The sequence below is a fragment of the Aulonocara stuartgranti genome, assembly GCF_965226115.1.
Source record: "Aulonocara stuartgranti genome assembly, chromosome: 6".
NCBI lineage: Eukaryota > Metazoa > Chordata > Actinopteri > Cichliformes > Cichlidae > Aulonocara > Aulonocara stuartgranti.
This window is the reverse complement of record NC_138944.1, coordinates 30,757,675-30,785,029: the sequence shown is the minus strand read 5'-3', so window position 1 is coordinate 30,785,029 and position 27,355 is coordinate 30,757,675. Positions and strand designations below refer to the sequence as shown.

The 27,355-nt window shown below is 41.2% G+C and overlaps 1 protein-coding gene and 1 long non-coding RNA gene across 2 annotated transcripts in view; one reads left to right on the top strand and one right to left on the bottom strand.

Moving 5' to 3' along the window:
- Positions 1–143: 143 nt before the first annotated feature.
- LOC309708184 (perforin-1-like) lies at positions 144–25,899 on the top strand. Its single transcript, XM_082535972.1, has 10 exons — positions 144–956; positions 12,656–12,934; positions 13,024–13,103; positions 13,400–13,412; positions 13,740–13,897; positions 13,976–14,114; positions 14,209–14,289; positions 14,964–15,457; positions 18,873–18,966; positions 24,837–25,899. Exons 2-10 carry the CDS (start codon positions 12,671–12,673, stop codon positions 25,044–25,046), a joined length of 1,533 nt encoding a protein of 510 aa, XP_082392098.1. The 5' UTR covers positions 144–956; positions 12,656–12,670; the 3' UTR covers positions 25,047–25,899.
- LOC309708186 overlaps positions 1,593–27,355 on the bottom strand; it is a 114,373-nt gene continuing 88,610 nt past the window's right edge. Inside the window, exon 2 of the long non-coding RNA XR_014277206.1 lies at positions 1,593–5,784. This is a non-coding gene — a long non-coding RNA (uncharacterized lncRNA). The remainder of the gene's footprint in view (positions 5,785–27,355) is intronic.

The window sequence follows — 27,355 nt, the reverse complement described above, 5'->3', positions numbered from 1 at the left end:
CCCCAAGCCATAACCCCGCAATCAAAGATATCTGAGGGAAAAGAGAGAGAGAGAGAAAACTGTGGACGTGAATCCCCTTAGGATAAGCCGTGGTAGAGAGACGCAGAGTAATCCAGTGAAGTGGGGAGAGAGCGAGAGAGAGAGAGAGAGAGACCCGCTGCAGCGAGGCTCTGACATCAGAGCGTTATTAGTTCCCCTAGGTTGCCAGGGTGGGTGAGTAAGTGGGCGCATATCCTGGATGTCACGTAAACACTAGTTCCAGTGATTTACTGAGTTTGAGCGGCTTTATGGTTCGAAGAGTTCTCAATATGCTCCAAACACGCGACGTGAACGAGCAGGAGAGCAGTGGAGCGGACTGACAGAGACTCTCCAAGAGTTCACGGGATGTTCATGGCGTTAGGATGTGAGCTGAACTTGTGGTAGAATGGCCCATTATCACACATGGGCCTGTGAGGAATGGCAACTTTTTACCACCACCACCACTACAACCACCATCATCACCACCACCCTCCGAACACGGACCTGCGGCGGCTTTTCCACCGGCTCACCATCGCGTCCTCGCTGAGCATCCTCTGCTTTTCGTTGGTCTACTTTCTCACTGGATGCTGCGAGTCGGAACTGACAGAAAACTCTGAAATAAAGTCGCCCACGAGCGAATTCCTCGTGTCGGGGTCAGGATGGCCGTACGAGAGAAACGGAACCAGTTTTGCCAAAGAGAGTGTCACCACAGCTGGAGAAGGCGCATTCGGCAGCGAGCATCCCGAGCTGGAGGCGAACAGCTCCGGGAAAGAGTGGACAGCCACTCGGAGGTTACCCCAGGCGCTGATTATAGGGGTTAAAAAAGGAGGCACCCGAGCACTGCTGGAGTTTCTGCGGCTCCATCCAGACATCCGCGCCCTGGGGTCTGAGCCGCACTTCTTCGACCGGCATTACGCACGGGGATTGGACTGGTACAGGTACGCGCACTTTACGCACAGAATCCAGCTCACCAGAAGTGCTGAAAGTACTTTAGTTTTTGCACGAGTTGCTCTTTGTTTTATTTTTCCTTTACAAAGTTTATCCTAAGAAGATGTGTCTTACAGAAATCTGTATTTTTTAAAAGAGAAAACCAAAATGCTACAGTGCCCTAATAATTCTTGTCATTTAAATGACACAAATGATTCCAGTATTAGGTTTCTGTATTACATTCGAGAGCCAATTAGTAACCGCCAGCTTCATCTTGTGTACCCAAACACATCTACTGCTATTCCGAAGAGGTTTAGGTGACAGTCAAAGAGAATTTGCCATCTGGCTATACCAATCTGTGCATGCGTACACGTGTGTACTTGCCATATTTGCTGTGTGCGTGCATACGTGCCTGTTTGTTTGTAGGGCTGCAGAGAAAGAGAGCAGAGGCCTCCCAGACTGACTTCTCACAGAGCAGCAAAGTAATCATCTCTGGAGCCAGAGCCAGATGTTACTGTTGTCATGTGGCTCAGTTCTTGGGCTGTTTCATGACAACTCGGAAACACACACACACACACACACACACACTGTTGAAAATACGCAGTTCTTTGAATCTTTGGGCTGAAGGAAGGACAATACTCGGTGTATCAATGCTCAATCAACAATCATTTATTTCCATACAATTCAACAATAAGAGCATTACAACGTCCGGACGGGAGAGATGCTACCAGAGGGTCAGGCACATGTCTCAAAATGGTGACGGGTTGCTCAGCTTTTTATAGTCTCTAGTGGCCCCCAGCTAGTCGTAAAAGCCAAAACATCACATTTTTTCTCTGTTACAGCGCCTAAGTTATGACCTCGGCAGTTGTTTCTCTGCTTTCTGTAAGGTGGGGGTGTGGAATGTGGTCTGTCTATCTCCCCTGTCTTTAGACACAGAGTCTCCTGCTTACAACCTTCTCTTCATGATTCAACACTTAAGCATGTCAAGAAAACAGTGTAACACATTCCCAGCAGATCAAGGATACAGAGTGATGCACATTTATCTAATGAACTAATATGTGAATATGTTCTGTTAACTCAAAAGTATAATGAGAACTAAACTACATACAGATCACACACTCTATTTTAAAGGGTATAATATGATCTACAGCAGTATTCTAATTCAACTATTTTGGTTACATCTATAAGGTAACATATAATAACAGAATAATATCACAATACCCTCTTTTGATCTCTCATTAAAGAGATCACTAATAACAAGCACTTCAGCGTTGCAAGGTCCAGGTTTTCTTGATCCTGAGGCCCTCTGTCCCCCTTTAACGGGTGGACCATATGGGGGATGACCTCTGTGTTCACGCAGTTCAGATGCAAGCAACGTTAGATTTACAACCATAACAGCAGTTACAGATGACTCTCCCATCACTCCCCATTTTCCCACAGCTTTATTTTGGTGCTCCAATTTTCCACTCCCCTTTTAATGCCCCCTTATACCTTTCAAATGTACTTAGACTAGAACCTCTGTCTAAGGAGCTTTTAACCTTTATTTTTATTGCTGCAGCTACCAGTGTCTTCCAGTTGGGTGATTCTCAGCTTCTTTCTTCGACCTCCGGGGTTAGACCACCCTTTAGTCATTGCACAGTTCTGGGGATTATTGCGATTTCAAACAAGGATCTGTGTGTTTTGGGGTCACCGCCGTGTCCCCCTTTTTCCAAGAGCCTCTCGAACCTCGTTGGTCTGGTGTTCCTGGTTTTCGCCAACCCCTTCATGGTTATTGCTGTGTTTGTGGGATCCATCTTCTCCAGGAGCCCAAACGTCATGACACTTGAACCCAGTTGATGTCTCGGCAGTCACTGTGTCTGACTCTGCTACGGAGGATCCTCGCATCTCTGTGACCTCGTCTGGTGTCTGTTCCTTTCTCTGTAAGAGACAGAAAACCAAAGCACCTCTCTTCCTAACCCTAATAATCTAATGTTCTTATCTACTGACCTTCTAGTGATTCAGAATTGGTCTAAAACATTCAGAATGTCCCAGGGACTTATTCTAATCATATCTTATGTGTGTGTAAGCATGTTTGCATTTAGCCCTCTGCACTCAAGGCATTTCCTACACTTTATCAGTCCGGACAGTCACGCCGAACGAAGCTTCTGACCTTCAAAAGGCTGAGTGCCAACTCGTTATAAGCACATTTGCAAGGTGTGTCTGAAAATTATTGAAACCCCTCTTTTTAACAAAAGACAAAAAATTAACAAATCTTCTAAACGCTATTCAGTTCATTTCAATGAGTAATGATTAAACATGAAAGTGATAGTTTATGCTTTTTCACTGATTCTCTAAAAGGTCCGTCTTCTCGGACCGCTATTAGCTTAAGCTTTACCATTCCTAAATTATTAAAGACACAAATGAAGTTATAAAATGTTCAAATAATCCTGGTTTGATGTTAAAGCTCAACCTTCCCCCCCTTTTTTGACACATTCCAATGTGTCAAATCAACGGAGCTAGAACATTCAAAAAAAAAAAAGTTAGGCAGCTACAAAGTTTCCCAGACTCTTAAGGTGATCCGCGTGTAACGTTCTGACTCAGGTATTTAATATTTTAATAAATCTCGTTTAATTAACTGCCACTATTTAAACTAAACTTAAAGACATAATTTAAGAAAAGATCACAAAGAATAACATGATATCAGTGTTTTGTAAGCGCGTGCGGCCTTCTATGCTCGAAGCCTTTTCCCTCAATAGATCAGTCAGACATTCGCGCTGACTGTAGCTTTTAACCCTTATTAACTTGAGCACAACTCTACAATGAGCAACAAGTTGCAATATGTATAAAAACGATCATGGTTACACCTGCAATGAAAACCATCACTGGCGTCTGACAGGGTGGTGCTGCCTACTCTTCCTTTAATGTCACTATTTTCACCCTGTTAATTAGAGTGTTTAAACCTGAAGTCGACTACGTCCACAACAAGTCAATACAGCTGTAAATGTGGCCAATTATCAATCTATTACCAATCAATAACAACAGATAACTTCTATTTTATGCATACTTTTAATCAACCACTCACCCAGAGGATCTCCAATCCCAGCAAGTTCCTTCTCCTCCTTTAATGAGTCTGTCCTCCTTCCATGCCCTGGTAACCGGTCCATCCAGAGCCATATGATCTCAAATACACATACGACAAGCCAAACCACACCTTGGTCACACCAACCCCTTTCCACCCCCAAGATGTCCAATGCCATCCTAGTATGGACTGTCAAATGTGGCTTTAACGCTGACTGTTCTGACAATCCATTTTATAACGTTCCTGGTCAGATTTGCCAATCTCTGCACCAGAGTTTTAAACGTTTCGCCATTTTCATTAGGTTTTATCTTTTATTTAGTTTCGACTCCAGATTTTCAATTTTTTGCCAGTTGTAATTAGTTTTTACCAATTCTTTGCTAGTTTAGTCTAGTTTTTATTTTCTGAAAATCCTTAGTTTCAATTTAGTTCTATTTGTGTTTTGCAAAAGTTAAGTGTAACAAAATCTCCGTTCCATCATATCAGTCATGCTCTTCTAATTATCCTTGGGTGTTGAGACTAATAACTATTAACTCTTGCCGCACCGAGTGTTCCTAATTTTGGTTAAAGTTAATTGATAACCTTTTGAAGGCGATTGTTTCACACCTTTATTTAGATGTCCCAGTCCTGTTATCTCGGGATACATCACGCTGCCTTATCTGGGGTTAGCTATTTTCTTGGGATGCGAGTTAAGTGGGTGAGCTCTTCAACGAGGGGGAGCGTGCTCCCCCTGATGAGGTCTTCTAGGTAAGCTAGGTTAACCTTCTTGTGTGAGCTTTTCAAGTGCACTTTTAAGGTTTGTGGGATTTTTTGTTTTATAAACGTCCCTCAAGACCCCCTGATGACCCAGTAATTCATTTTTGCGCACTGTAGTACACATTTAGTTTTTTGCTTGTAGCTCTCATACTCTACTTGCCACTCCTCTAAGTCCTGATGTTTCATAGAGGGGACAACAGTACCTTTAAAATTATGTCACATGTGTGGGGGTGTGGCCTTGCCAATTGTTTTGCCCACCTTTTCAAAATGGCTGGCGTGCCCACAAGCACATTACATGGAAAAAGAAAGGTAAGCTTGATATTTACATTTAAAATGTTTTGTTAAACTCAGATTTTTATTTTATTCTTTTTGCAAGTACCCCTCCTCGGTGGCGAGAAACTGTTGGTGTGGTCAAGTGGGTGCTCTAGAAACAAACGCTCAGGACAGAACAGTTATCAGTCATGTACTTCCTACAAATTTTGCATATGTTTTATTTCATATTGATCCTCTGAGTGTAATGGTACATTTTAATTTGAAAATATCCAAACTAAACACAATATTTTCTTTATTTACTTTGCTCTTGTTCTTTTTCAGTACCACATCCTATCAAATGTCCCTGTCGATTATGTTCTACATTTAATAACTTACTATTTCAAGTGAGAACCTAAATCACGTGGACCAATGTTTATTATTGCATATCTCTATTCTGAATGTGGCAAGTCATTCATAGGTATTGTTAAGGTTTTGGCGATTTTCCTCTATAAAATTTAATTGACTTTTTACAGTGGCCTGCTATGGTTAATAATAACATATTCCAGTCATGAGTGGCATCAAAAGTCTTCTCCACTGTAGCATTTGGCATTCCCAATAATATAACATGATACCTTAATCAAAACACAGCTAATATAGCACAGTTTTCTTAATGCAAACATCAGTAACTCAAAATCAGCAACCACAGTGTTAAGTCTGCAGTTCATACTTATGTGAAGCTAGAGTCTCCTCCTCCAGTCTCTCTTATCCTCCTGCTCCTGAAAAAAACAAAACAAAACAAAGCGAAGCATCCACCCTTCTCTTGTCGCCTGGGTGAATTGTTTATGAATTGTTTATTGGCATTTACTAATCCTAAAGTGGGTGCAGTCATTGTCTCAGTATCAAGTCAGTTAAAACTTTTAGTCGTCAGTCCATCACAGTCCATTCGCATGCATACCTCCATACACATTCATACCAGATGTTGCTGATAATGGAGTCTCCCGCGCAACCTATTCGAGCCTCCATCACCAGCAAGATGACGTCATCATTTTAAAGGAAAACAATTCCTTGTTGTTTTTTTTTTTTTTTTTTTTTTTTTTTTTTTTTGGGCCGGATTGACTCGGTGCAATCCTTTTAGACTCAGAACTTCTCGGTGTTCCCTATAAGTGAATTTCTCCCAAGCCAATTACAATCATGGAGAAGCACACTTTGCAACTGTTTACAGTAATAATATTTTATAGCGCTTTAAATTTCAATCTTTCAGGCCTTGTTTAAAGAGCTGATTGTTAAATCATGAACTCACAAAATATCAACATATCACCACCGGTGGATCACACCTCTCAGATGTTTTTTCTCCAGTGCACTGTAACAAAAATGAAAACAGACATAACCAACAAAATACTACTAAAATAACACAAACTAGGGCCCGTTGCAGACATGTCCAAGCATAAAACTATCCCTCTCTCGCTTACGAGAAAGAACACAAGTCAAAGCTCACTGATAAAATCAAGCTAGCGCTAAACAAAACCAAACAATCAACCAGAAATTCACAGGAACATTTTGCTTCCTGCCGGGACAATATTGTGTGGGAATGAAAACCTCAGGTGCCGTAACACCTTTTGTTCCTCCTTGAATTAAAACTCAATCACAGAAAATGCCGTACTCCGACCTAAAACTTACACTATTAATTCATCAATTTCACTCTGTGCCACTGTTCCTCATCAGGGCTGTGTGAAGCACAGCAAAGAATTCAGTCAAGGCCTTGAGCCATAAACAGACATCACGCACAGACATTGTTTTCATAACCAAACCGTTTTAGACCTTATTCCTAAAATCTACATAAATGCCTTCTAGGTGACATATAACACATTCTAAGTAATCAATGGTAATCAATGGAAATCAATGGCTCCTCATAAAAATTATGCATTGGGATGTTTGTGTGCAGCATTTTGCATATCAGCATAAGCAAAGCATTCTTCATTGCATCAGCGTGTATGTGTGTGTGCGTGTGGATCACTCTTCATTGCACAAGCGTGTGCATGTGTATGTGTGTGCCTCACTTCTCAGTGAATCAACATTCCCGTGTGTGTGTGTGTGTGTGTGTGTGTGTGTGTGTGTGTGTGTTTCTCTTCATTGTGAGTCAGTGCATGTAGATGTGTGTGTTTGTGTGGGTGTTTGTGTTCATCACTTTCCTGTTCTGGTGTTCTGGGTAAACCATGGCCTGAAGCGTGCCCTGGGGTCCTGCCCCCCTCCTTTTTCAGTTTGTTTGCGACCATTGCTGCTGCTGCTGCTCAAAATTCAGTCCATCCTGGTTCTGACCCCAATTGGGGCAGTCCTTTCTCCAGTGTCGATGTTCACCGCAGGTGAAACCTGCATCTTCTTCTGTGTTTTTGTCCATTCTGAGGTGCCTTCTGTCCTCAGTTACTCCTCTTGTCTCGGTCACGCCCTTTTTCGCCACCCGATCATCCGTGTTGGTCCATCACTGTCCTGCACAGTGTGAATGCAAAGTTATCAAGGTCAGCATTCTTTCGCTCGGCCTTACTTTTCATGCGGGCTTGGCGGGCGTCTCGTCACAGCTCTGTCAGCTGACGCAGTCTGGGAATTTTCCCCCGTGTAGTGAAACGGGCCTTAGGTTTAGTGCTCTCCGTCTCGGCTGCATGAGATCACATTCCTGCAGGTCTGTTGACATTCTCAGGTCGTTGTTGTGGGTCCAGCTGTTGCAGCATTTGGTCAGTGTCACGTATGGGGGAGAGCAGGAGTCCAGTCAGCCTCGGCTTTCAGGGCCGGCAAAGCAGCCTGTAATTAAATATGTATAGAAAAAACAAAAACAAAACAAAACAAAAACAAACAAAAAACAAAAACAAACGAACAGGAAAATGATGTTGTGTTGGCTGTGTTATTCAGAGGGGAGACAATGGGGCCAGGCCCTGTGTCAGCCTTCTCTCCCCCTTTTTTTTGTTTTTTGTCTCCCGATATAATCAACTCCTAACCCACCAAGTTGACAGGACAACACCGGTATATGTTAAAATTCTTAAGATCATGTTTAAAAGCCCAAAAAGGAACTTTCTTTCATTCAGTAATCACTTTTATTAATCAATCAACAGAAAACATGTCACAATTTGAATCTTTTAACCACTAAATTTGTTGTGTCTTGCCTGGCTGGTTAGACCAGTGTTCCTTTTTTTTTTTAGTTAAATTGTTGTCCTGCAACCCAGAGGGTTTCTTTGTCAGTAATGTATAGACTTCATCATTTAAGTATGTTAATTTTTCTTTAACCTTGCTGGAAAATCTTCACATGTTCATGAGTGTAAGCTGTTTCTTCATTGCGTGTATGTGCATTTGTATAAAAGCAGGTTAATTTTATCTTTTCTCAAACTAGGCGTTACCTTAAAAGGAGCCTTTCTCTCAGATTTCTCTGCTTGTGTGTGTTTTTGTTTCACCTTTTTGTTGTGATGCTCCGGACGCCTTCCCAACCTCCACAAGTCCGTTGGCCCCAATTTTATGTGTTAAAACTTCTCTTAATTTCTCCTCTAATTCTCTCCTCGCTGCTGTCTTTTTACAGCTGCTGATTCGTGCTGGGTGTGGTTCCCATTACCTATAATTTTTCTTCGGCCGCTGTGCTTGTGGGGGCAGTTGGTCCAGGTCCGCAGCTTCCTGTATTAACACACTAAGAGATTTATTTAATTTCATTTTCATCACTTTTAAACCGATAAGCAGGCAACACGCCTACCTTGACAGCGTAAACTGTACGCCAGTCTCCCAACACATTCCTCTCTCTACTCCTCTATAATTCTCCACTGCACACCTCTTACTATCTCTCCTTTTTATTTTTATTACACCACAGAGTAATACACCCAATTATGCCCGTCTATCTCTATGTGGCTCCGAATTCCCTCTTTATTTTAATTTCACACTTGTCAGGGGACAGGCACACAACAATTTCAACCACTGAAACGAGGAATTCAACCTTTTTATATTTCTTTACTAAATCTAGACTCAACGTTTGTTCGCAAAATGTGTCTTGTTCTAGTCCGGAAATAAATGTGAACCCGTGATTACACGGCCGTTCCAGTGTTATATCCGTAGCTATGCGGGGGCCCTCACCTCCCCAAGTCACCACCTCGGCACCCGGACGCCGCCGGTCCTGGCCAAGCGTCCCTGGACAGGAGGGTCGCCACTCCTAGGGCAAATGTTCCACAGGTACACTAGGCATCAACCTTTGATCCTAAAATGTGTATTTGCTCTAATGTCCTCCTAATCAAACACATTAACCGTCACTGTCACTGTGTTCACGCTTCACACTCCACACAAAACACACTCAGAGCGCGCCTCAGTCACACTCTCCCTCAGTGCGCGCTTCACCCACAAGACAGCACCCAGAGCGCGCCTCGCAGCTTCACACTCTCTCTCACCCAGAGCGCGCTTTGACACTCACACACAACACTTTTCCTCAGCGGGAATTTTACACAGAAACCTCTGAGCTCAACTATTAGATCTTCTGAAAGCACACTGCACCATAGACCAAAATACCCTTTTCTCTGCGCTTATGACCGCCACAACGGAGCAAAGTCGCATCATAAAAGTGATGCTTGCATCCCCGAAGTTATACCAGACATCATAAACCAGGTTTTGCTCTATGTACTTCTTGGCAAGTAAAATTTTACTTTGTTTTATGACCGCAGCCCTTTAAAAAAAAAACTCGACTGACGCCACAAACCACCGTCAAACCTCTGTTCAATGTACTAAAATTAGCACCAACCACTACTGCACTTCACGGCCGCATATCACCGGAACACGCCGTATCATAAACCAAACCTACGGACGTGTTTCGCTCTCGCGTTGCCAGTGTTTAACCGCACCGTGAAGCCAGCATCTGCTTTTCCTTAAATCAACTTCTATTTCACAGCCGGCAAGAGCCAGGACGTAACCGACATCATAAACAAACTTCAAACCTCGACTTCAATGTACTGAACTTATGGCCGCGTCTTCAGAAGAAATTCTAATGTATTATTGCTACAGAAGCCAGTATTAGACAAAATTAAATGTGGAAGGTAAAGTGGCTGCAACTAGCTCAACGTAGTATCTTATTAGTTTCTCGGTAGAAGCAGTTTACTGCAACTAGCTCAACGTAGTGTCTTATTAGTTTCTCGGTAGAAGCAGTTTATTTAACACACTGGAATTCAGCCTCAACTTATGTTGTTAGTATCTTGCGCCAAAAACCAGACACCGACAAATTTACTGTGAAAATACGTGTAACTCAGTGAACAGATTAATTTGGAAAGCCCAATATGCACATTTGGTATTTATAATACAACAGGCTGTGCTTACCTTTTTATTTTTGGACCGGTCCTCTGTTCACCTCGCCTCACGATCTCACCAAAGGTCAAATCTGCACCTCCTCAGCACACCAAAGATCCGGGTCACACGGCACCAAGTTGTTGAAAATACGCAGTTCTTTGAATCTTTGGGCTGAAGGAAGGACAATACTCGGTGTATCAATGCTCAATCAACAATCATTTATTTCCATACAATTCAACAATAAGAGCATTACAACGTCCGGACGGGAGAGATGCTACCAGAGGGTCAGGCACATGTCTCAAAATGGTGACGGGTTGCTCAGCTTTTTATAGTCTCTAGTGGCCCCCAGCTAGTCGTAAAAGCCAAAACATCACATTTTTTCTCTGTTACAGCGCCTAAGTTATGACCTCGGCAGTTGTTTCTCTGCTTTCTGTAAGGTGGGGGTGTGGAATGTGGTCTGTCTATCTCCCCTGTCTTTAGACACAGAGTCTCCTGCTTACAACCTTCTCTTCATGATTCAACACTTAAGCATGTCAAGAAAACAGTGTAACACATTCCCAGCAGATCAAGGATACAGAGTGATGCACATTTATCTAATGAACTAATATGTGAATATGTTCTGTTAACTCAAAAGTATAATGAGAACTAAACTACATACAGATCACACACTCTATTTTAAAGGGTATAATATGATCTACAGCAGTATTCTAATTCAACTATTTTGGTTACATCTATAAGGTAACATATAATAACAGAATAATATCACAACACACACACACACACACACACACACACACACACACACACACACACACACACACACACACAGTGCAAGGACTTTTTTAGTCTTAAGATGTTCACTGTTCATTGACCTGCAATTCACTTTTTCTTTAAATTGAAGTATCTGAGAGGAAACAACTTTGAGACAGAAAAAATCACTTTAAAAAAATTCAATGAATGTAAATATCCTGAGTGACGCAAGCGTTGGACTTTAACACCTGTGGCAGACTTTAAATTCTGCCGCTGCTGCAGTTCACGAACAGAATTTCACTTTGCATTTGGATGCGTTTTTCATAACAGCTTGCCAGTTCATGAGAACGTGAGTACTAATTACATTTATTTAAGTTATCTATTAGCACACATAACCTCATTCTGAGTGGTTCTCTGGCAAGTGGAAGGATATTAACAAAATAAAGGGATTTTGCCTTCCAGTAGAACTGCTAACGAGCTGGATCTGGAATTTGGGTGCGTTTCAGGTTTGGTGGTGGGTTGTTGGATCCACTGCCAGTAGTCCAGTGGATCACTCCTCAGGCAAATCCTTCGCTCCACACTCAGCCGAGTCTACTACACTTGATCTGTCGGCCAGCACTGCAAATTGCAAATTTACCTCTCAGCCAATCATATGCCAACTTGGCCTGACCTGGCTCCATGTCTTTGGGCCAAGTGTTTTTGTTCTGGCACGCAATGTTAGGCTCACAACAGATAAAATTTTGTTATCTGTAGCTTTAGCTGAGAACAGTCTGAACTGATTACAACAGCATGACTCTTAGTGAAAGACTCAGGGTTTCAAATGGACCTGCCAGGAGTCCAGACTTATCACCCTAAGCAATGCAAAAAATGGCTGAGGAGATGCCAAACTATCTGGCAGCAGAAACCCTTTCAGAAAATATGACAAAACCAACTAGTGAACAAAAAATATTTGGATTTCAAAACCCAAAAACAAAGAGTGCTATTGAAAGATGAGGTGATGCAACACATGCTGCATGTGCTGTCCATAATTTTTTAACACGTGTTTCTGGCATGAAAGTAAATTTTATATTTTTTTACATAAAACATGTCTCAGTCTTTTAAATATGGTACATTTACTATTTTCAGTTAAGCATAGAGTTTAAATGGTATTCACTCTGCTTTCATTAAATTGTACACAGCTTCCCAGCTGTTTTGGAAATGAATTTGAACTATTGTTACAAATACAGTGAAAAGATTAAAAGATTTTTTCATATACAGGATAATATGTTTAAATTGAGCTTAAGCTTAGTTTGGTTTCAGCACACCCTTTTTCATCTATAACCGCTTCAACTCTTCTAGGAAGACTTTCCACCAGGTTCGGAATGCTTTTATGGTAATTTATATCCAATCTTCCGGAAATGCATTTGTCAGACACTGACTTGCAGTATCTGCTCTAATTCAACCCAAAGATGTTTTATCAGAAAAATAATCCCACAAATTTCAACTTTAGTATATTTCATAGATATGCATTTTTGGGTACAAAACTAAAGTTACGAAATATGTGTTGCTGTCTAAAAGAAAATATGGAGCTAAATGAAAATCCTTCTCTCTCCCACCTTTCAGTCTGTGACTGAAGCCATGCTCTTCTTTTCAACCCCACCTCCTCTCTGCCTGATCCTCCTTCTGTCATACATCTCCCCTGTTCTCTCCTGTCAAACTGGGAACAACAACGAGTGCGAGTCTGCTCCCTTTGTACCAGGTCACAACCTGGTGGGGGAGGGATTCGACTTGGTCACCCTGAGGCGAACATCAGCCTATGTGGTTGATGTGAGGACCTACATGACTCCAAACGGCCACTGTACTCTCTGTACCAACCCCCTTCAAGGCAACAGGCTGCAGAAAGTAAAATAAATAATTCTGTGCAGTGAGTTAAACATGGCTTACACATAGCTTGTACTTATTAATCATGGTATTCTGTCTTCTATTTTCAGGTGCCAGTCTCTGTAGTGGACTGGCGTGCATTCAGCCAGTGCAGCACTCCGGTTGACAGCAGTGTACACGACAATGTTGGGTATAGTATTATAACATGTTATAATTACTAAAAGACTAACAGCCTTCATGTCTTTTATGTAACACAGACTTGTGCCTCACCATAAAAGCTAGCATCAAATTTGCCATGGACAAATAAAATAATGTAACAATATTCTTCTGGATCCTAATTTGTCTTTAATATCTTTAATAAAGTGTAAAAGCTAAATGTCCCATTAACATCCTCTGTTGATTTATGAACAGAAAATTTGATAAACTGTTTGAAGAAATCAGTAGTGAAATTTAACAGAGATCCCTTCCTTTGCATTGTATCCACAGCTCACTGATGACGGTATGAAACATATTACACCTATTATTGACATACAATTAATACTTTAGTCAATTAAATAATAAAACACTGCTTGCTGATTTTTTTTAATCTCCAGCATGGCACTAAAGAAAACATGAAATCTTAAATAATTCATATCTCAACATATTTAATTTCACCCAATGCTAAAACGTATCTGTTGTTAAATGAAAAATATAATTTTCTTTTAATAATGTGATCAGGAATCCATGACAAATGAGATACAGCATCTGAACAAAGGAACCTAGAAAAAAAAGAAGTGATTATGTTACGTTCCCCTAATTGATGTAACTTATAATGTATGTAATGCAGGCTGTGCTTGATCACGATGGCCTAAATTTGAATATAGTTCTGGGTGATCGCGTGTTTGTGGGAGGAACACGTTCCGAAGCATTTAAATTTGCTGTAGCCAGGGCTGAAGAGGATCGGTACACCTTCAGTGTACATGGCATCACCTGCAAATATTATAGGTAGGCTCTGAAAATAAGTTCCTGTCAGTTAGTTTGTTTCAGTTAAGATAATTACCTAATTAGTCTCTTTGTGTCTAGTTTCCGTGTAGCAAGCAGACCACCTTTAAGCCCAGAGTTCAAGAGGGATGTGGACAATCTGCCAAGTCACTACAATTCCTCCACCAGTGATCAGTATGACAGACTGATAAAAACCTATGGCACGCACTACATCCACAAGGTTAAGACACACACGCACGTGCGCACGCACGCACGCACGCACACACACACACACACACACTTTTTTAAAAAGATAACAATATACCAAATTGCAGGTTTTCCTTGGGGGCCAACTAAGAAGAATCACAGCTGCACGAACCTGTTTGTCCACCCTGAACAAGTTCAACTCACATGAGGTACATGTACATGAAGCAGATGTGCCTGTCCACAGACTGCACACACTCCACTTACACACATTACGTTACCACTGCCATGAAAGACCCGGTGCGCACAGATTTACAGTGATGGCAGTCGTCTGTGTCTAGTCTGTGTCTAGTCGATGATTAAACTAAATTGTTTAAATTACATTCAATCATTGTGGAATTTCACATCCAACAAATCCAACTATGAATAGTGGTGCACGTTGAAAACAATGCAAGCTCAATAATGATTTTAGTTCTGTATGTAATTGTTCTTTGCCCTCAGTAACCTTATTAAAAAATCTTATTCTAAATAAAGTATACGCAGATCAGTTAGACCTTCAGTTAGATGATCTTTTCCAGACAAAATCTAATGTATTCTGTCATATAACATGTTGAGTATGATGAAGGAAAAAACATCTTCTGCTATAAAACAAGATAAACTGGATCAGATCAAAACATAAATGTCTTTAATTTTCTGCATTGCTTCCTGACTGAAGAATTGTAAAATTTTATTATGTCTATAGTTAAATATCTACTATTTTACCAAAAATCTTCTTCTAGCTGCCAATGATAAGTGGTGGAGAAAACCATTATTTTAGGAAAAGCAGCAATAAAATACCGAAATATAGCTATTAAATATACATGGCATTTGTGTTTCTCTCTTTCAGGTTCACGCCTGTTTATCGAAGGGATTTTCGGTTGGCTTGGGGAAGGAAAAATTATATAGTGTTGAACAGTCTTGTATGAAGGTCCTACAAAACCAGGATTACACTACTAGGTATGGTGCTGGTCTCCATCAACACCACACTGAGGTGATAGGAGGCAATGATTGGTCAGGGGATTTTGCCCTCAATGTTGATGACTCCGTGGGCTTCAGAAACTGGCTGAACAGCTTGAAGAATCTCCCAGATACTCTTTCGTACTCCCTTCTGGCACTGTATGAGCTGATGCCAACTGAGGCAAAAAAGGAAGGGGTAAAGACTGCCTTGAATGAGTACTTATTTGATAACATCGCGCTTTCCTTAGAAAAAAACCCAACTTGTCAGGACCTTGATAACCTGGATACAAAGTGCTGTCCTATAAAGCATAAGAGGGGAGTACTGGTTGTGAACAAAATTCAAGCCTGGGATCTGTCGGGAGACACTTGGGGTACGTCTGACAGGTGAGTAAGCTGAGGTCAGGACCCGAAAGTTGATAGAATGTTTTTAAATTCTCAGAATACCAGGACATCTTGAGTTGTTTCCTTATCCAAAACCAGGATAATTAAATTCACAGTTTGTGTCCCTGCAGAAGGACTGGCCTGTATCCCACCTCAGTGGGCTCACATCTCATGTGCTACCCACTGCTTTGGCACGATGCTTTGCCCTAATAATATGCCCTAATAAATATAGGAAAGTACAAGGAGCATCATTTTGGTTCAGTTTCAAGAATTCAGCTACTTGAATCATTGTTAAAATCATCTGTAATATATATATGTACTGAGATTGTAGATTACATTTGTGTAACTATAGTCACCAGGGACAATCCTGTACTGTTTGTTAGGAACATTTGGGGCTAAAATACATAAATGATCTACACAGCTTGAATTGGTAGTTATATCCAGTCTATGTAAGCTTGGTCAGTTTAACAAACATTTTATGAGGAGATGGCAGTTACAGTGAATTTACAGTGGTTAGACAGTGATTAGTAAGCAACAGAGCCACTATGACTGAGCTTGTGAGAGTGAGTGGATTTAAGAAAGTAGGTGACTGTTGCTGTTTGTCATGTACCTGCACAAGGAAAGTCAATGCACACTGTGTGCTACCACTTTCCTCTTCCAGTCTGGAAAGAGATAACTTTCATTTTGTCAGCCGTTCATGTAAAGTCAGGTTGTTGAATGAAGCAATTAAAAATGTTTACATGTACAGTCACTGCAGATTTCTGTGCACAAGTCTTAGCTGTGGATCGCTGTATGTGTTCATGTGTCCTTCAAGTACGCCAGTGTCTTTAAAGTGCAAAGGCATGCAGGTTACCTGAACTATACGTTTTCTGTTGGTGCATCAAAATGGCATTTTACCCAGTGATGTTGAGGTTCCCCATTCAAGGTGATTCAGTCTTAGGTATTGATTTGGTCATCTTACCCACTCATCATTGTCTGCACCAAAGCTTCTATCGCCACATGCAAACCCACATGGAAAAGATGTATATAAATCTTCTAAAGTTTATATCTGTCTTGTGTGAAACTTGTATGAAAAGCATACAAGAGTGAAAACAGACATAAGATCCCTTAAAAAAATCATATAAATGAAACTTGTATACTTACTAGAACAATATATGAAAGTGGCCACTTTCATGAGTAAATCACATAAGCCTTATATGATGTGATTCTAATTACAGTGTTCTATCGCCCACCTAAAGATAATGACTTTCCTACTTAATACTAGCTGTGTATCAAAAGATTTATTAGAATCGAGAGCATACAGACAAGATGTGAACTTTCATTATACAGAACTTTATTTAATGTGATGGATGTTCTTGAGCACAGGCACACAGCTCTTAAATGTTTGGCTCAATTTGGGAAAGGTCTTAAATTGTTTTCCACAGAAAGTCTTCTTCTGTATTTTGTTTTCATGTTTGTTAAAGCAGAAAATCCACTTTTGCATAAGTATGTGGTGGCCAAAGGCATCAGTCTTGACAGCACGCTTAGCCAACGCAGGGTTTTCAGTGCACAGTACTATCCAGAAATCTGCCAGGGTCTTTTGAGCACATTCAACTTTTAGAAACCTATCTCAGGCGATCTCAATCAGGCTATCCTGGTCAGCCACTGATAATAAAGTAGGCATGGCCTTGAATACGTGACACATCCAGTCATTTGACCCTTCCGTTTCTGGAAAGTATTGGCATAACTGCGCCACCAGCTCCTCAAGGTGCATGTTACAGTTGTGCTTCACACTGTGTGAGTGTGAGATAATTTAAGCACAGAAAATCATGCAGCACGGGAAAGACTTCTGTGTTGTTTGTGTCCATGGAGTTCTTCCAAAGGTTTAACTCCTTTATCAGGGCCTCAACTTTATTCTGAACATTGAATATGGTTGCAGAAACACCTTGTAATCCGAGACGGAGCTTGTTCAGACAAGAAAATGTGTAAGCCACAGATAAGCCAGGCACGTAAGGTACTCTTCATTATGCAAATGTTCAGGCAGCTCAGAGGGATAGTTACAGAAGAAAACTTTAAGTTCATCCCTCAGCTCAAAGAAATGGGTCAGCACTTTCTTGATAGCCAGTGAACCTCTCTGTGCAGTAATAAAGTCTCATGTTCCCTGCTTATTTGTTGCATTGGAGCCTGGCTTTCACAAAGTTAACCATTTTTACAGTGGTGTCCAAAACATGTTTCAGATGGACGGGTATTCAAGGACTGCCTTTTATCACCTAAGAAGCATCGCTAAAATCATACGAGTTTCATAACTTGACACTCCAGAGGTTCTTGTCCGTGCATTTGTGTCTTCACGCATTAATTATTGTAACGCTGTCCTTTCTGGGCTACCAAAGAAAAGTTTTTGACGTTTACAGATGGTACAAAATGCAGCTGCTCACATTTTAACCAAAACTGGGAAATATGAGCACATTACTCCGGTACTGAAATCTCTTACTGGGTGCCTTGTCAGGTTTAAGAAGATTTTAAGGTGCTGTTGCTCACCTACAAGGGTTTAAATGGTTTGGCACCCTCATATCTCTCTGAACTTGGCACCTCTATGTTCCTTCCCATGCTCTCCAATCTCAATACTCTGGCCTTCTAAAGTTTCCTAAAGCCAGGAGAAAAACTGTTGGGACCATGCTTTTTCTTTTTTCAAAGCTAAGTTAAAGCCCCACTTGTTCACCCTATTCTACGTGTCATAATGCAGATGAATAATGGCTCAAACCATACAGCCAAAGCAACCCAGCAGTTTATTAAAGCGAAAAAGTGGAATATTCTTGAACGGCTAAGTCGGTCAAGTAATCTCAACCTAAGTGAGCATTTCACTTCAGACAGACTAAACTTTGGACACAAAGACCCACAAACAAACAGCAACTGAAATCTGCTGCTGTAAAGGCCTGGAAGAGCATTAAAAAGAAGGAAATCCTGTATCTGGTGATGTCAACCAAGTATTAGAAACAAATATTTTATCTTGAGTTATTTAATTTGTCCACTTACTTTTGAGCCCCTGAAATGAAGGGATTGTGTTAACAACATGCTTTAGTTTCTCACATTTTCTGCAATCTTTTTATTCAGATACTGCATCTCAGTTGTTTCATTTAAAGTTTATTGTGGTAATGTACAGAACCAAAAATGGAAAAAAGCTGTCTTTTTCTAAATATTTATGGATCTAACTGTACCTTGTTACCTTGCTGCTTAGCTGCTTCTTGATTGCTTTGGCAGATTTAAATTTTTTTTAACCCAAATGGTTTGTTAGCTTTCTCTTTTCTTTATCGCCTGTTCTACTCTGCCCTCTTCATGCCTGTGAACTTCTTGCACAGGATGCTTCACAATGCTAAAAGCATTTCCTTCAAGCAGTAATATTTAATCAACTTGTCCTCTTTGTTTCTTTACTTCTTCACAGCTATGTTGTATTAAAGATTGATTCCGTCAGAGGCAGGACTGAAATGATCGAGTCAAACGACCCTACTTGGACTGGTGACTATTTGCTCGGCACGGTCAGTAAACTTTTTTAAGGAAGATTAAAGCTGTTTTTCATATTTGTGTCTTTTTATCCTATAATTATTTCTTTCTGTATATTTAATTGTCAAAAATATCTTATTGTCAGATGTCTGGGTCTATGACCCAGATATTTTAGCTTATTTTCTATTTGATTCGTTCTTTGGGTTTTAATGATTTAAGTTTTATACATTTTAGTCTTGAGTTTACTTCTTGTTGTGTCTCCAAGTTTATATTCATATTCTGGTTTATTTTGTTCTTGTCAACTAGGCCCCTTTTGTGTCTTTGTCTCTCATGAGAGTCTGTCATGTCATCTGTCTTTACGTCTTCCTCTGTGTGTGTGTTCAGGTCTCTCACTTTCTCACTCTCAGTTTGGGATTTTCCAATTAAAATCAATTTTTAGCTTAAATAACACAATATTCATTAAATCCTGAATCAATTTTTAAATCTAAATGTATTTTGCCAGAAATGCCAGAATCTCAGGTTAAAACTCACAAAACTATTTCAACAACCACCAAACAGCTAAAACAGTGAGAGCAGGGGCCCGTTCTTCGTACCTCGCTAAGTAGGTTAGCCGGATTAGATTGTTGACGATTTCGCGTGATCCTGGATCAGTCGGTTCCCCGAAGCTCATCCGGGACTTGCTGTCATAGCAACAGAGCCGTAAGCGTAAACCTGCTCGGGAGCAGGTTTACTTTATGTAAACAGGATTAGATCGCGGCCACGCAGGTATGCCCGCGTCATTCATACGAAAGCAACAGCGATATTCCACCACTGTTTCACCATAAATAAATAACATCAATGTAACTAAAGACAATGCAGCACCTGATCCATTTATTGATTTCACACAGATACATACAGGTCATTTCCTAAAAAAGGGAAATGTACTATTAACATTCTATTACATGTATGTGATTATTACAGATGTAATTCATATTTCAGAGTAGCAATTGTAAATTACTTCGTGTAATCAAGATGAGAGACCACGGCTATAAAAGCGAAGGTGGATTTGGGAAGCCTGTCGCAGTCATATCCTGTCCGTATACGCGAGCCACCCATTGCGGAAGGTGCAAGATTGATAAGGAGAGTCCTCAGAATTCAGCGTATATTGCGGGATAGACAGGATCCTTTAGCTCAGCGCGACAGTGTGCTCATAGAGAGATATCGATTTTCCCGTGAGGGTATTATTCACTTAACCAACTTGTTGACGAGGGGGTGCAGGACCACCACCTGTCTTTTTTTCCTCTGCCCTTTTCTTGGTTGCTGTTATAAACAAACAGATTATTCCAGGGTCTCTTTCCAAGAGACTAAAAGCAATATAAGTGATAAATATTACCATTCTGTAGGATATTCTTATATTTCACTTTTACCTGTTCCCATGTTCTAGTGGGTCCTGTCGTGGCTCTAATGTGAAAGAGGATAAAATATAACATATTATAATATAATGTAATATAATATTGGATAATATAGTGTAATATAATAAATCTACCCTACCGCCTACTGGTGTTGGCCAGAGGGGCCGATGGCGCGATATGGCAGCCTGGCTTCTGTCAGTCTGCCCCAGGGCAGCTGTGGCTACAACTGTAGCTGCCTCCACCAGTGTGTGAATGTGAGAGTGACTGAATAGTGGCATTGTAAAGCGCTTTGGGTGCCTTGAAAAGCGCTATATCAATCCACTCCATTATTATTGTTATTATTAAATTACTTACGAGTTTAATTTGTCAGCAACTTCCTGCCAGCCCTCGCTCCTTGCTTTTGCAGCCTTTGCAGTGTTCCCTTGCGTTCTGATTAAACTCTGAAACTCCTGAAATCCCTCACTCAAGAGTTCTTGCTCTGCTGCCGAAAAATACCGAGCCGAGCGCGCTCCGTCGACATTTTCGCCGACCAATCAGAGGGTTGCCGATCAATGTTTCTACTATCGATGCGTAGCCCCTTTTACGACACCCAGTGATGTCACATTCCTGCGTCCAGCTGTAGTAATCGTCAACAGCAGGTGTGTTCGGGGAACCGGATTAGCGAGCTCACGGTTAGCGCGATGATTTGATCTTGGATGTGTCATTTGATCTTGGATGTAGTAAGCGACGTACGAAGAACGGGCCCCAGGGCCCTATTTCAGGAAGCCGGTTTAGAGCAAAATCTGAGTAAGTATACCCTGAGTTAACGAAAACTCTGGGTTTTCGGTTTCACAAAGCGAGTTTAGATTAATTCTGAGCGAGTTACTATGACAACACACTCCGTGAAGCTAACCTGCCCCCTAGCAGGTTTACTTCAACTAACCCTAACTTTCTCCGCCTCTTTGTCGGAAACCTGACTGTAGGAAGTGTCAGACATGGCGTGTCTCTTCCTTGAAGAGCCAGTAGATGTTGAAGCCCAAATTCTCCGCAGAGCTCTCCGCCGGGAGAGAGTGATCAGAGCGCGTTTGGACATTTTATCATTTCCTGATGATTTCCTGTGTGAACGTTACCGTTTTTCAGCACAATCTATAATTTATTTGAATAACATCCTCAGGCCTAATATTGCTCATGTGACACATCGCGGACATCCTCTCAGTTCTGTACATATTATTTGTATTGCACTTCGGTTTTTTGCAAACGGGAGCTTTCTGTATAATATTGGTGACGCTGAGCACGTTTCCAAGGCTACCGTCTGTCGGGCAGTCAGGAATGTTACAGTTGCACTGAAACGTCTCCTGTACTCGTTTGTGGTGTTCCCCGGTCATAGACCCACAAGATTTATCAAAGAGGGATGCCACAAAATTGCAGGTATCAGGATGAACAAAACTTAATTCATGATGTGGTGATACTTGAACTACTACTTAAATTTTACATTTATTCCCACGGTTCCCAGGCGTGATTGGCTGTATAGATGGCACTCACATTCCAATCATTGCTCCTTCAGTAAATGAAGGAGACTATGTGAACAGGAAGTCTTTCCACAGCATTAATGTACAGGTACATAGTTCCTTGTAGCATTTCAAACTAACAAATTATTTCATTATAGTAATGGATGCTAATTTGTGTTCTCTGCACTGTGAAGATCATATGTGATGCTGCCAACATTATCACAAATGTGGAAGCCAACTGCTCAGCCTCTGTGAGTGGTGGTGGTGGAGGACCCCCACCTGTTTTTCAGGCCTCCGCTTTTTTTCTGTTGGCTATAACGGGTCACATTTGAGCATACAGAGTAAGCAAATATGTACTTGTAATGTGCTCAGATAATTTCAATAAGTGCTTACAGAAAGAAAATTAATGTAGCCTCTAACTGCAATTGATTTATATAGGACAAACAGACCAAGCACTATGGCTCATAATACAATTACACCTTACCTGTTTGGACTATATTTTTATATTTCATTTTTACTTGCTGCCAGGAACGTTTGGGGCCTGTTGGGTTGCACCTGCGCTCACATCACATCACAAAATAAAATGTATGAAATAAAAAATAAAATAAAATATAATAAAATAACGTGTTAAATGGGTGGAAATCCCTAGATCAATGTTTAAATTAACACTCATGCATTGACTCTGTCGGCCATGTTTTGCCATGCATGCTCCCTTTCTTTTGCAGCTGAGGCTGTGTTACTTTTTTTCCACAAAATTTGCATGTTATCGCCCACCCCCGTGACATCACGCTCCAAAGCCCTATACTGCCATCAGAATTTCGGCCTCAAGCGCTGTAAAATACATTGACCGCGCCTTCTTTCCCTCCGTCTCCATGGTGACTCGCTTAATCTGTGCTCCACTAATCAGGGCTTTATGTATCCTCGTGCGTGCGCTTAACTTGGGGTTAAAGCAACTCCGCGTTGATTGAACTAATTGTTATCAGCCTTTCTGAAACCGAATATTCCGAGTTGGACAGTTCGGGGTTACTCAACCCTGAGTATCGTTTTTCACTCTGTTTTCTAAACCGGCTTCCTGAAATAGGGCCCAGGTAAACGGATTCTGCACAAAGATGTAAACACAAAGCTTGGATGCGACACATCAGAATCTGTGAAATGTCTTTTTCTCAACCAACAGACTCCTGTTTTTTTTTGACAGTCACTCTTCCTGTGTTCAGTGTGAAGTGAGCTTTTGAGTCTTACAGTTTTTTCTGATTGCTTAAGCACATTTTTTGTAACTATTGGCTAATTTTGCAAAACTCTTCACACAAATAAGAAAACCTGTCACCCAATAATCAAAACATTGTAGTTCTCTTGCAAAAGCAAACACAGCTAGATTAACTCTTCACACCTTCGTAAAAATGGTGTTTCCGTATCAAACAGCCATAATGACTATATGGGTTACTTGGTCTGCAGTGAACATGCTTCCTCTGCCCCAGCATCTGGTCATCTAGCAATTCTGTAAAGTAACAATTTCAGTATTTTTACATCAATGGTATTGGTGTGTTTCTCATTGGCATATGGCAGTGCTACAAATCTTTGTGCGAAGTGACTGTACTAACCGATTCTCATTTCAAGATGTCCTTATGGTACTTGCTACAGTGTAGCGGCTCGAGTTAGGCTGGACCCGTTGGCCAGCTACCCTCAGGGTCATTCCACGGTTGATTACATGGTCCACTATTGTAGCTCTGATGTCATCAGCAATTCTATTTCTTACTCTTCCTACCCTTCCTCTCCCCCCTCCTCATCTTCCTCTCCCCCCTCCTCATCTTCCTCTTGCTCCTCCTTGTCCTTGTCGTCCTCTTCATCCTACTTCTTCACCTCCACGTCCTCTTCCTCGGCCTCCTCTACTTCTCACTCTTTCTGCTCCCTCCATTGTACTCCGCACACACAGCTTACCTGTATTATAGTGCTTAGGCTGATTGCAAAGTGAACTAATTATCTAAAAAAGTTTTCACATGTGAAAGTGTGCCAGACAGTTGGCAAATTAGTGTTAATGATAGCCATACATGTGTATACTTTTGCTAGGAGTGTGCTCGAAATTTGGTAATTGAGTGTTGTGCAGTGGATTGTGCCTACAGTTTTGCAAAGTGTGTGTTACAAAATTGCAAACTGAGTGCAAAGCAGTTTTTGTGCTTTTAGTTTTGCAAACTCAGTGAGTGGTTTTGCTAGAAGTCTGAATAGTTTTAGAGATTGTGCTACAGGAATCACAGTTAGGGTTTAAGCATTCAGAAAAAACTGTAAACTGTTTTGGGAACATTACAAAAATGGCTTTAAATACAGGAGAGCAGGGTGTGAAATACAGTCTGAAGTTCTTGCACTTCCTGCACCACTGAGGAATCAAGTGTAAAAACAGCAGTATTGTCATCATAGACTAGTTTTTTGGGGATGCCCATACCCAAATAATTTATAAACATAAAGAACAAAATCGGTTTAAAATGATTTGCCATATTTGTTTATTTCCAAGCATGCACTGTGCAATCCCGTGGGAGCTTAAGAAATCAGATAAATGGTCTTTTTTATGACATCGACACACTGAATTGTATTCATAGGGAAAATTCTGAACCAAATAGCAGCCTTAGAATGAACACAAGCATTAATACGTTTATTCAGCAGCAATTAATGATCCACTGCATCCAGCACCTTAGACAGATCCACAGATAATATGGTACAATGCAATTCTGTGCTCAGAGCAGCTTTGTCTCTGTATCTGTATTACCTATTTGTTTGCTGTACTGCACAAGGTTTTACTTTACAATGGGACAGCTATATTTTGGTATCACAATTCATCAAACAGACCTTCTAATTTGGGGTGTGTATGAGAGCATTCATGTGTAATTGTGCAAAGAGTATGCTTTCAAGAATCAGTGTGATTAAATATTTTGCCCTTTAGGTCTGCTCTTCTCACCATTTCTATAACCCCCAAATCTCAGCTGAATATTTAAAGTATGAGTAAATCACATCTTGTTTTAATTTTTTTTTCTTATCAAGGTAAACACAGAGTCACTTTTGGAGGTCCAGATTTGGGACGAGGACCCATCCTATGATGATCTTTTAGTATCATGTCAGAAAAACCTGTGGGCGGGGAGCAACACATTTAGATGCCCATCCAGTGGAGGTCGCTTTGCGCTTCATTATACTCTGATCTGCGACCCTCATCTGACAGGAGAGAAGTGTGAGCGCTATAAACCTTCACCATAGTTACAAATGCTGTAACTAATATCTGTATCAGATCTGTTGAACTTACAACGTAAAGGATCACATGAGTTTATTTACAGATGAGTGTATGTACTTGATCTCTTAGCACTGGGATATGATATGATTCAGGTTTACTTCATGTAATGTATATTTTTATCACTTAGTTATTCATTGATCAAATAAATCATGATTATAGTCATTCACTGACTAGCATTACATATAGTTGAAATAAAAAAAGCACTTTCTAAATTTCAACATGTTAATTTTAAATATAGGTCTGTGAACACACATATCTAGAAAAGAAACCATCCATCATTTATATAATATTTTTTTTCATATAAATGAAGTAATTTACTGAAATGTGCAAACATACATAAAAATATAGTATATAAGACTGAAACAGATTGCATATTTAGGTTTGGGCTGTTTCTGGGGTTTCGGGGTACCTGAGGATATTTTAATTCTCATTCTAAAAAATAAAGCAATGGCTTATCAGACACTTTCCAGATGCTATTCCATGACTCCTGAATCAATGATGATCATTTTATGTGTTCATAATTCCCCAACACCACAGGGTGAATGCAGGCCCAAACTCTAACAAAAGAATTGCATAAATTGCTTTTGGAATTACAGCCACTTTTGTTTATAGTCCATTAGTTCAGAGATACAAATATAATTGGGCTATTGATTGAGAAACAATTTCAAGACCTTCTATTACTACATAAGACCTGGTTCATCATCATCATTCTATGATTAACAGCAATTACAATTAAGAATGTAAACCATTTTTAATTGACTCCAAGTGTTGCATATGTATTCTGCAGTTTTCCACAGGAACTCTCAATATGAGGGCCAAAGATACAGTTAGGTCCATATATATTTGGACACTTAAGTCAGCTTTATTTGTACACCACACTTACAAGACATCAAGTGTCGGCTTAAGTGCTGAACAGAGGGAAAATGCAGTCAAAAAAAGAATTAAAATAAATGGCGTAAAAAGATACACATACATACATACATTATATATAAAAAATAACAAACACCCAGCACGCCCCTGCGGGCGGTTTATCCTTCAAGCTCGGGTCCTCTACCAGAGGCCTGGGAGCTTGAGGGTCCTGCGCAGTATCTTAGCTGTTCCCAGGACTGCGCTCTTCTGGACAGAGATCTCCGATGTTGTTCCCGGGATCTGCTGGAGCCACTCGCCTAGCTTGGGAGTCACCGCACCTAGTGCTCCGATTACCACGGGGACCACCGTTACCTTCACCCTCCACATCCTCTCGAGCTCTTCTCTGAGCCCTTGGTATTTCTCCAGCTTCTCATGTTCCTTCTTCCTGATGTTGCTGTCATTCGGAACTGCTACATCGATCACTACGGCCGTCTTCTTCTGTTTGTCTACCACCACTATGTCCGGTTGGTTAGCCACCACCATTTTGTCCGTCTGTATCTGGAAGTCCCACAGGATCTTAGCTCGGTCATTCTCCACCACCCTTGGGGGCATCTCCCATTTTGACCTTGGGACTTCCAGGTTATACTCGGCACAGATGTTCCTGTACACTATGCCGGCCACTTGGTTATGGCGTTCCATGTATGCCTTGCCTGCTAGCATCTTGCACCCTGCTGTTATGTGCTGGATTGTTTCTGGAGCATCTTTACACAGCCTGCACCTGGTGTCTTGCCTGGTGTGATAGACCCCAGCCTCTATGGATCTTGTACTCAGAGCTTGTTCTTGTGCTGCCATGATTAGTGCCTCTGTGCTGTCTTTCAGTCCAGCTTTGTCCAGCCACTGGTAGGATTTCTGGATATCAGCCACCTCCTCTATCTGCCGGTGGTACATACCGTGCAGGGGCCTGTCCTTCCATGATGGTTCCTCGTCTCCCTCCTCTTTCTTGGGTTTCTGCTGCCTGAGGTATTCACTGAGCACTTGGTCAGTTGGGGCCATCTTCCCAATGTATTCTTGGATGTTCGTTGTCTCATCCTGGACTGTGGTGCTGACACTCACCAGTCCCCGGCCCCCTTCCTTCCGCTTAGCGTACAGCCTCGGGTGCTGGACTTGGGGTGAAACCCTCCATGCATGGTAAGGAGCTTTCTTGTCTTTATGTCAGTGGCTTCTATCTCCTCCTTTGGCCAGCCTATTACCCCAGCAGGGTACCTGATCACGGGCAGGGCGTACGTGTTGATGGCCCGGATCTTGTTCTTACCATTCAGCTGACTCCTCAGGACTTGCCTGACCCTCTGCAGGTACTTGGTGGTTGCAGCTTTTCTAGCGGCCTCTTCATGGTTCCCATTCGCCTGCGGGATCCCCAGGTACTTGT

Bases quoted from the DNA above. Each gene is read 5' to 3' on its own strand.
- LOC309708184 (XM_082535972.1), top strand. From the start codon at position 12,671: ATGCTCTTCTTTTCAACCCCACCTCCTCTCTGCCTGATCCTCCTTCTG. The intron at 13,898-13,975 runs GTAGGCTCTGAA...CTTTGTGTCTAG, and splicing joins ATCACCTGCAAATATTATAG to TTTCCGTGTAGCAAGCAGAC. The intron at 15,458-18,872 runs GTGAGTAAGCTG...ACTTCTTCACAG, and splicing joins ACTTGGGGTACGTCTGACAG to CTATGTTGTATTAAAGATTG.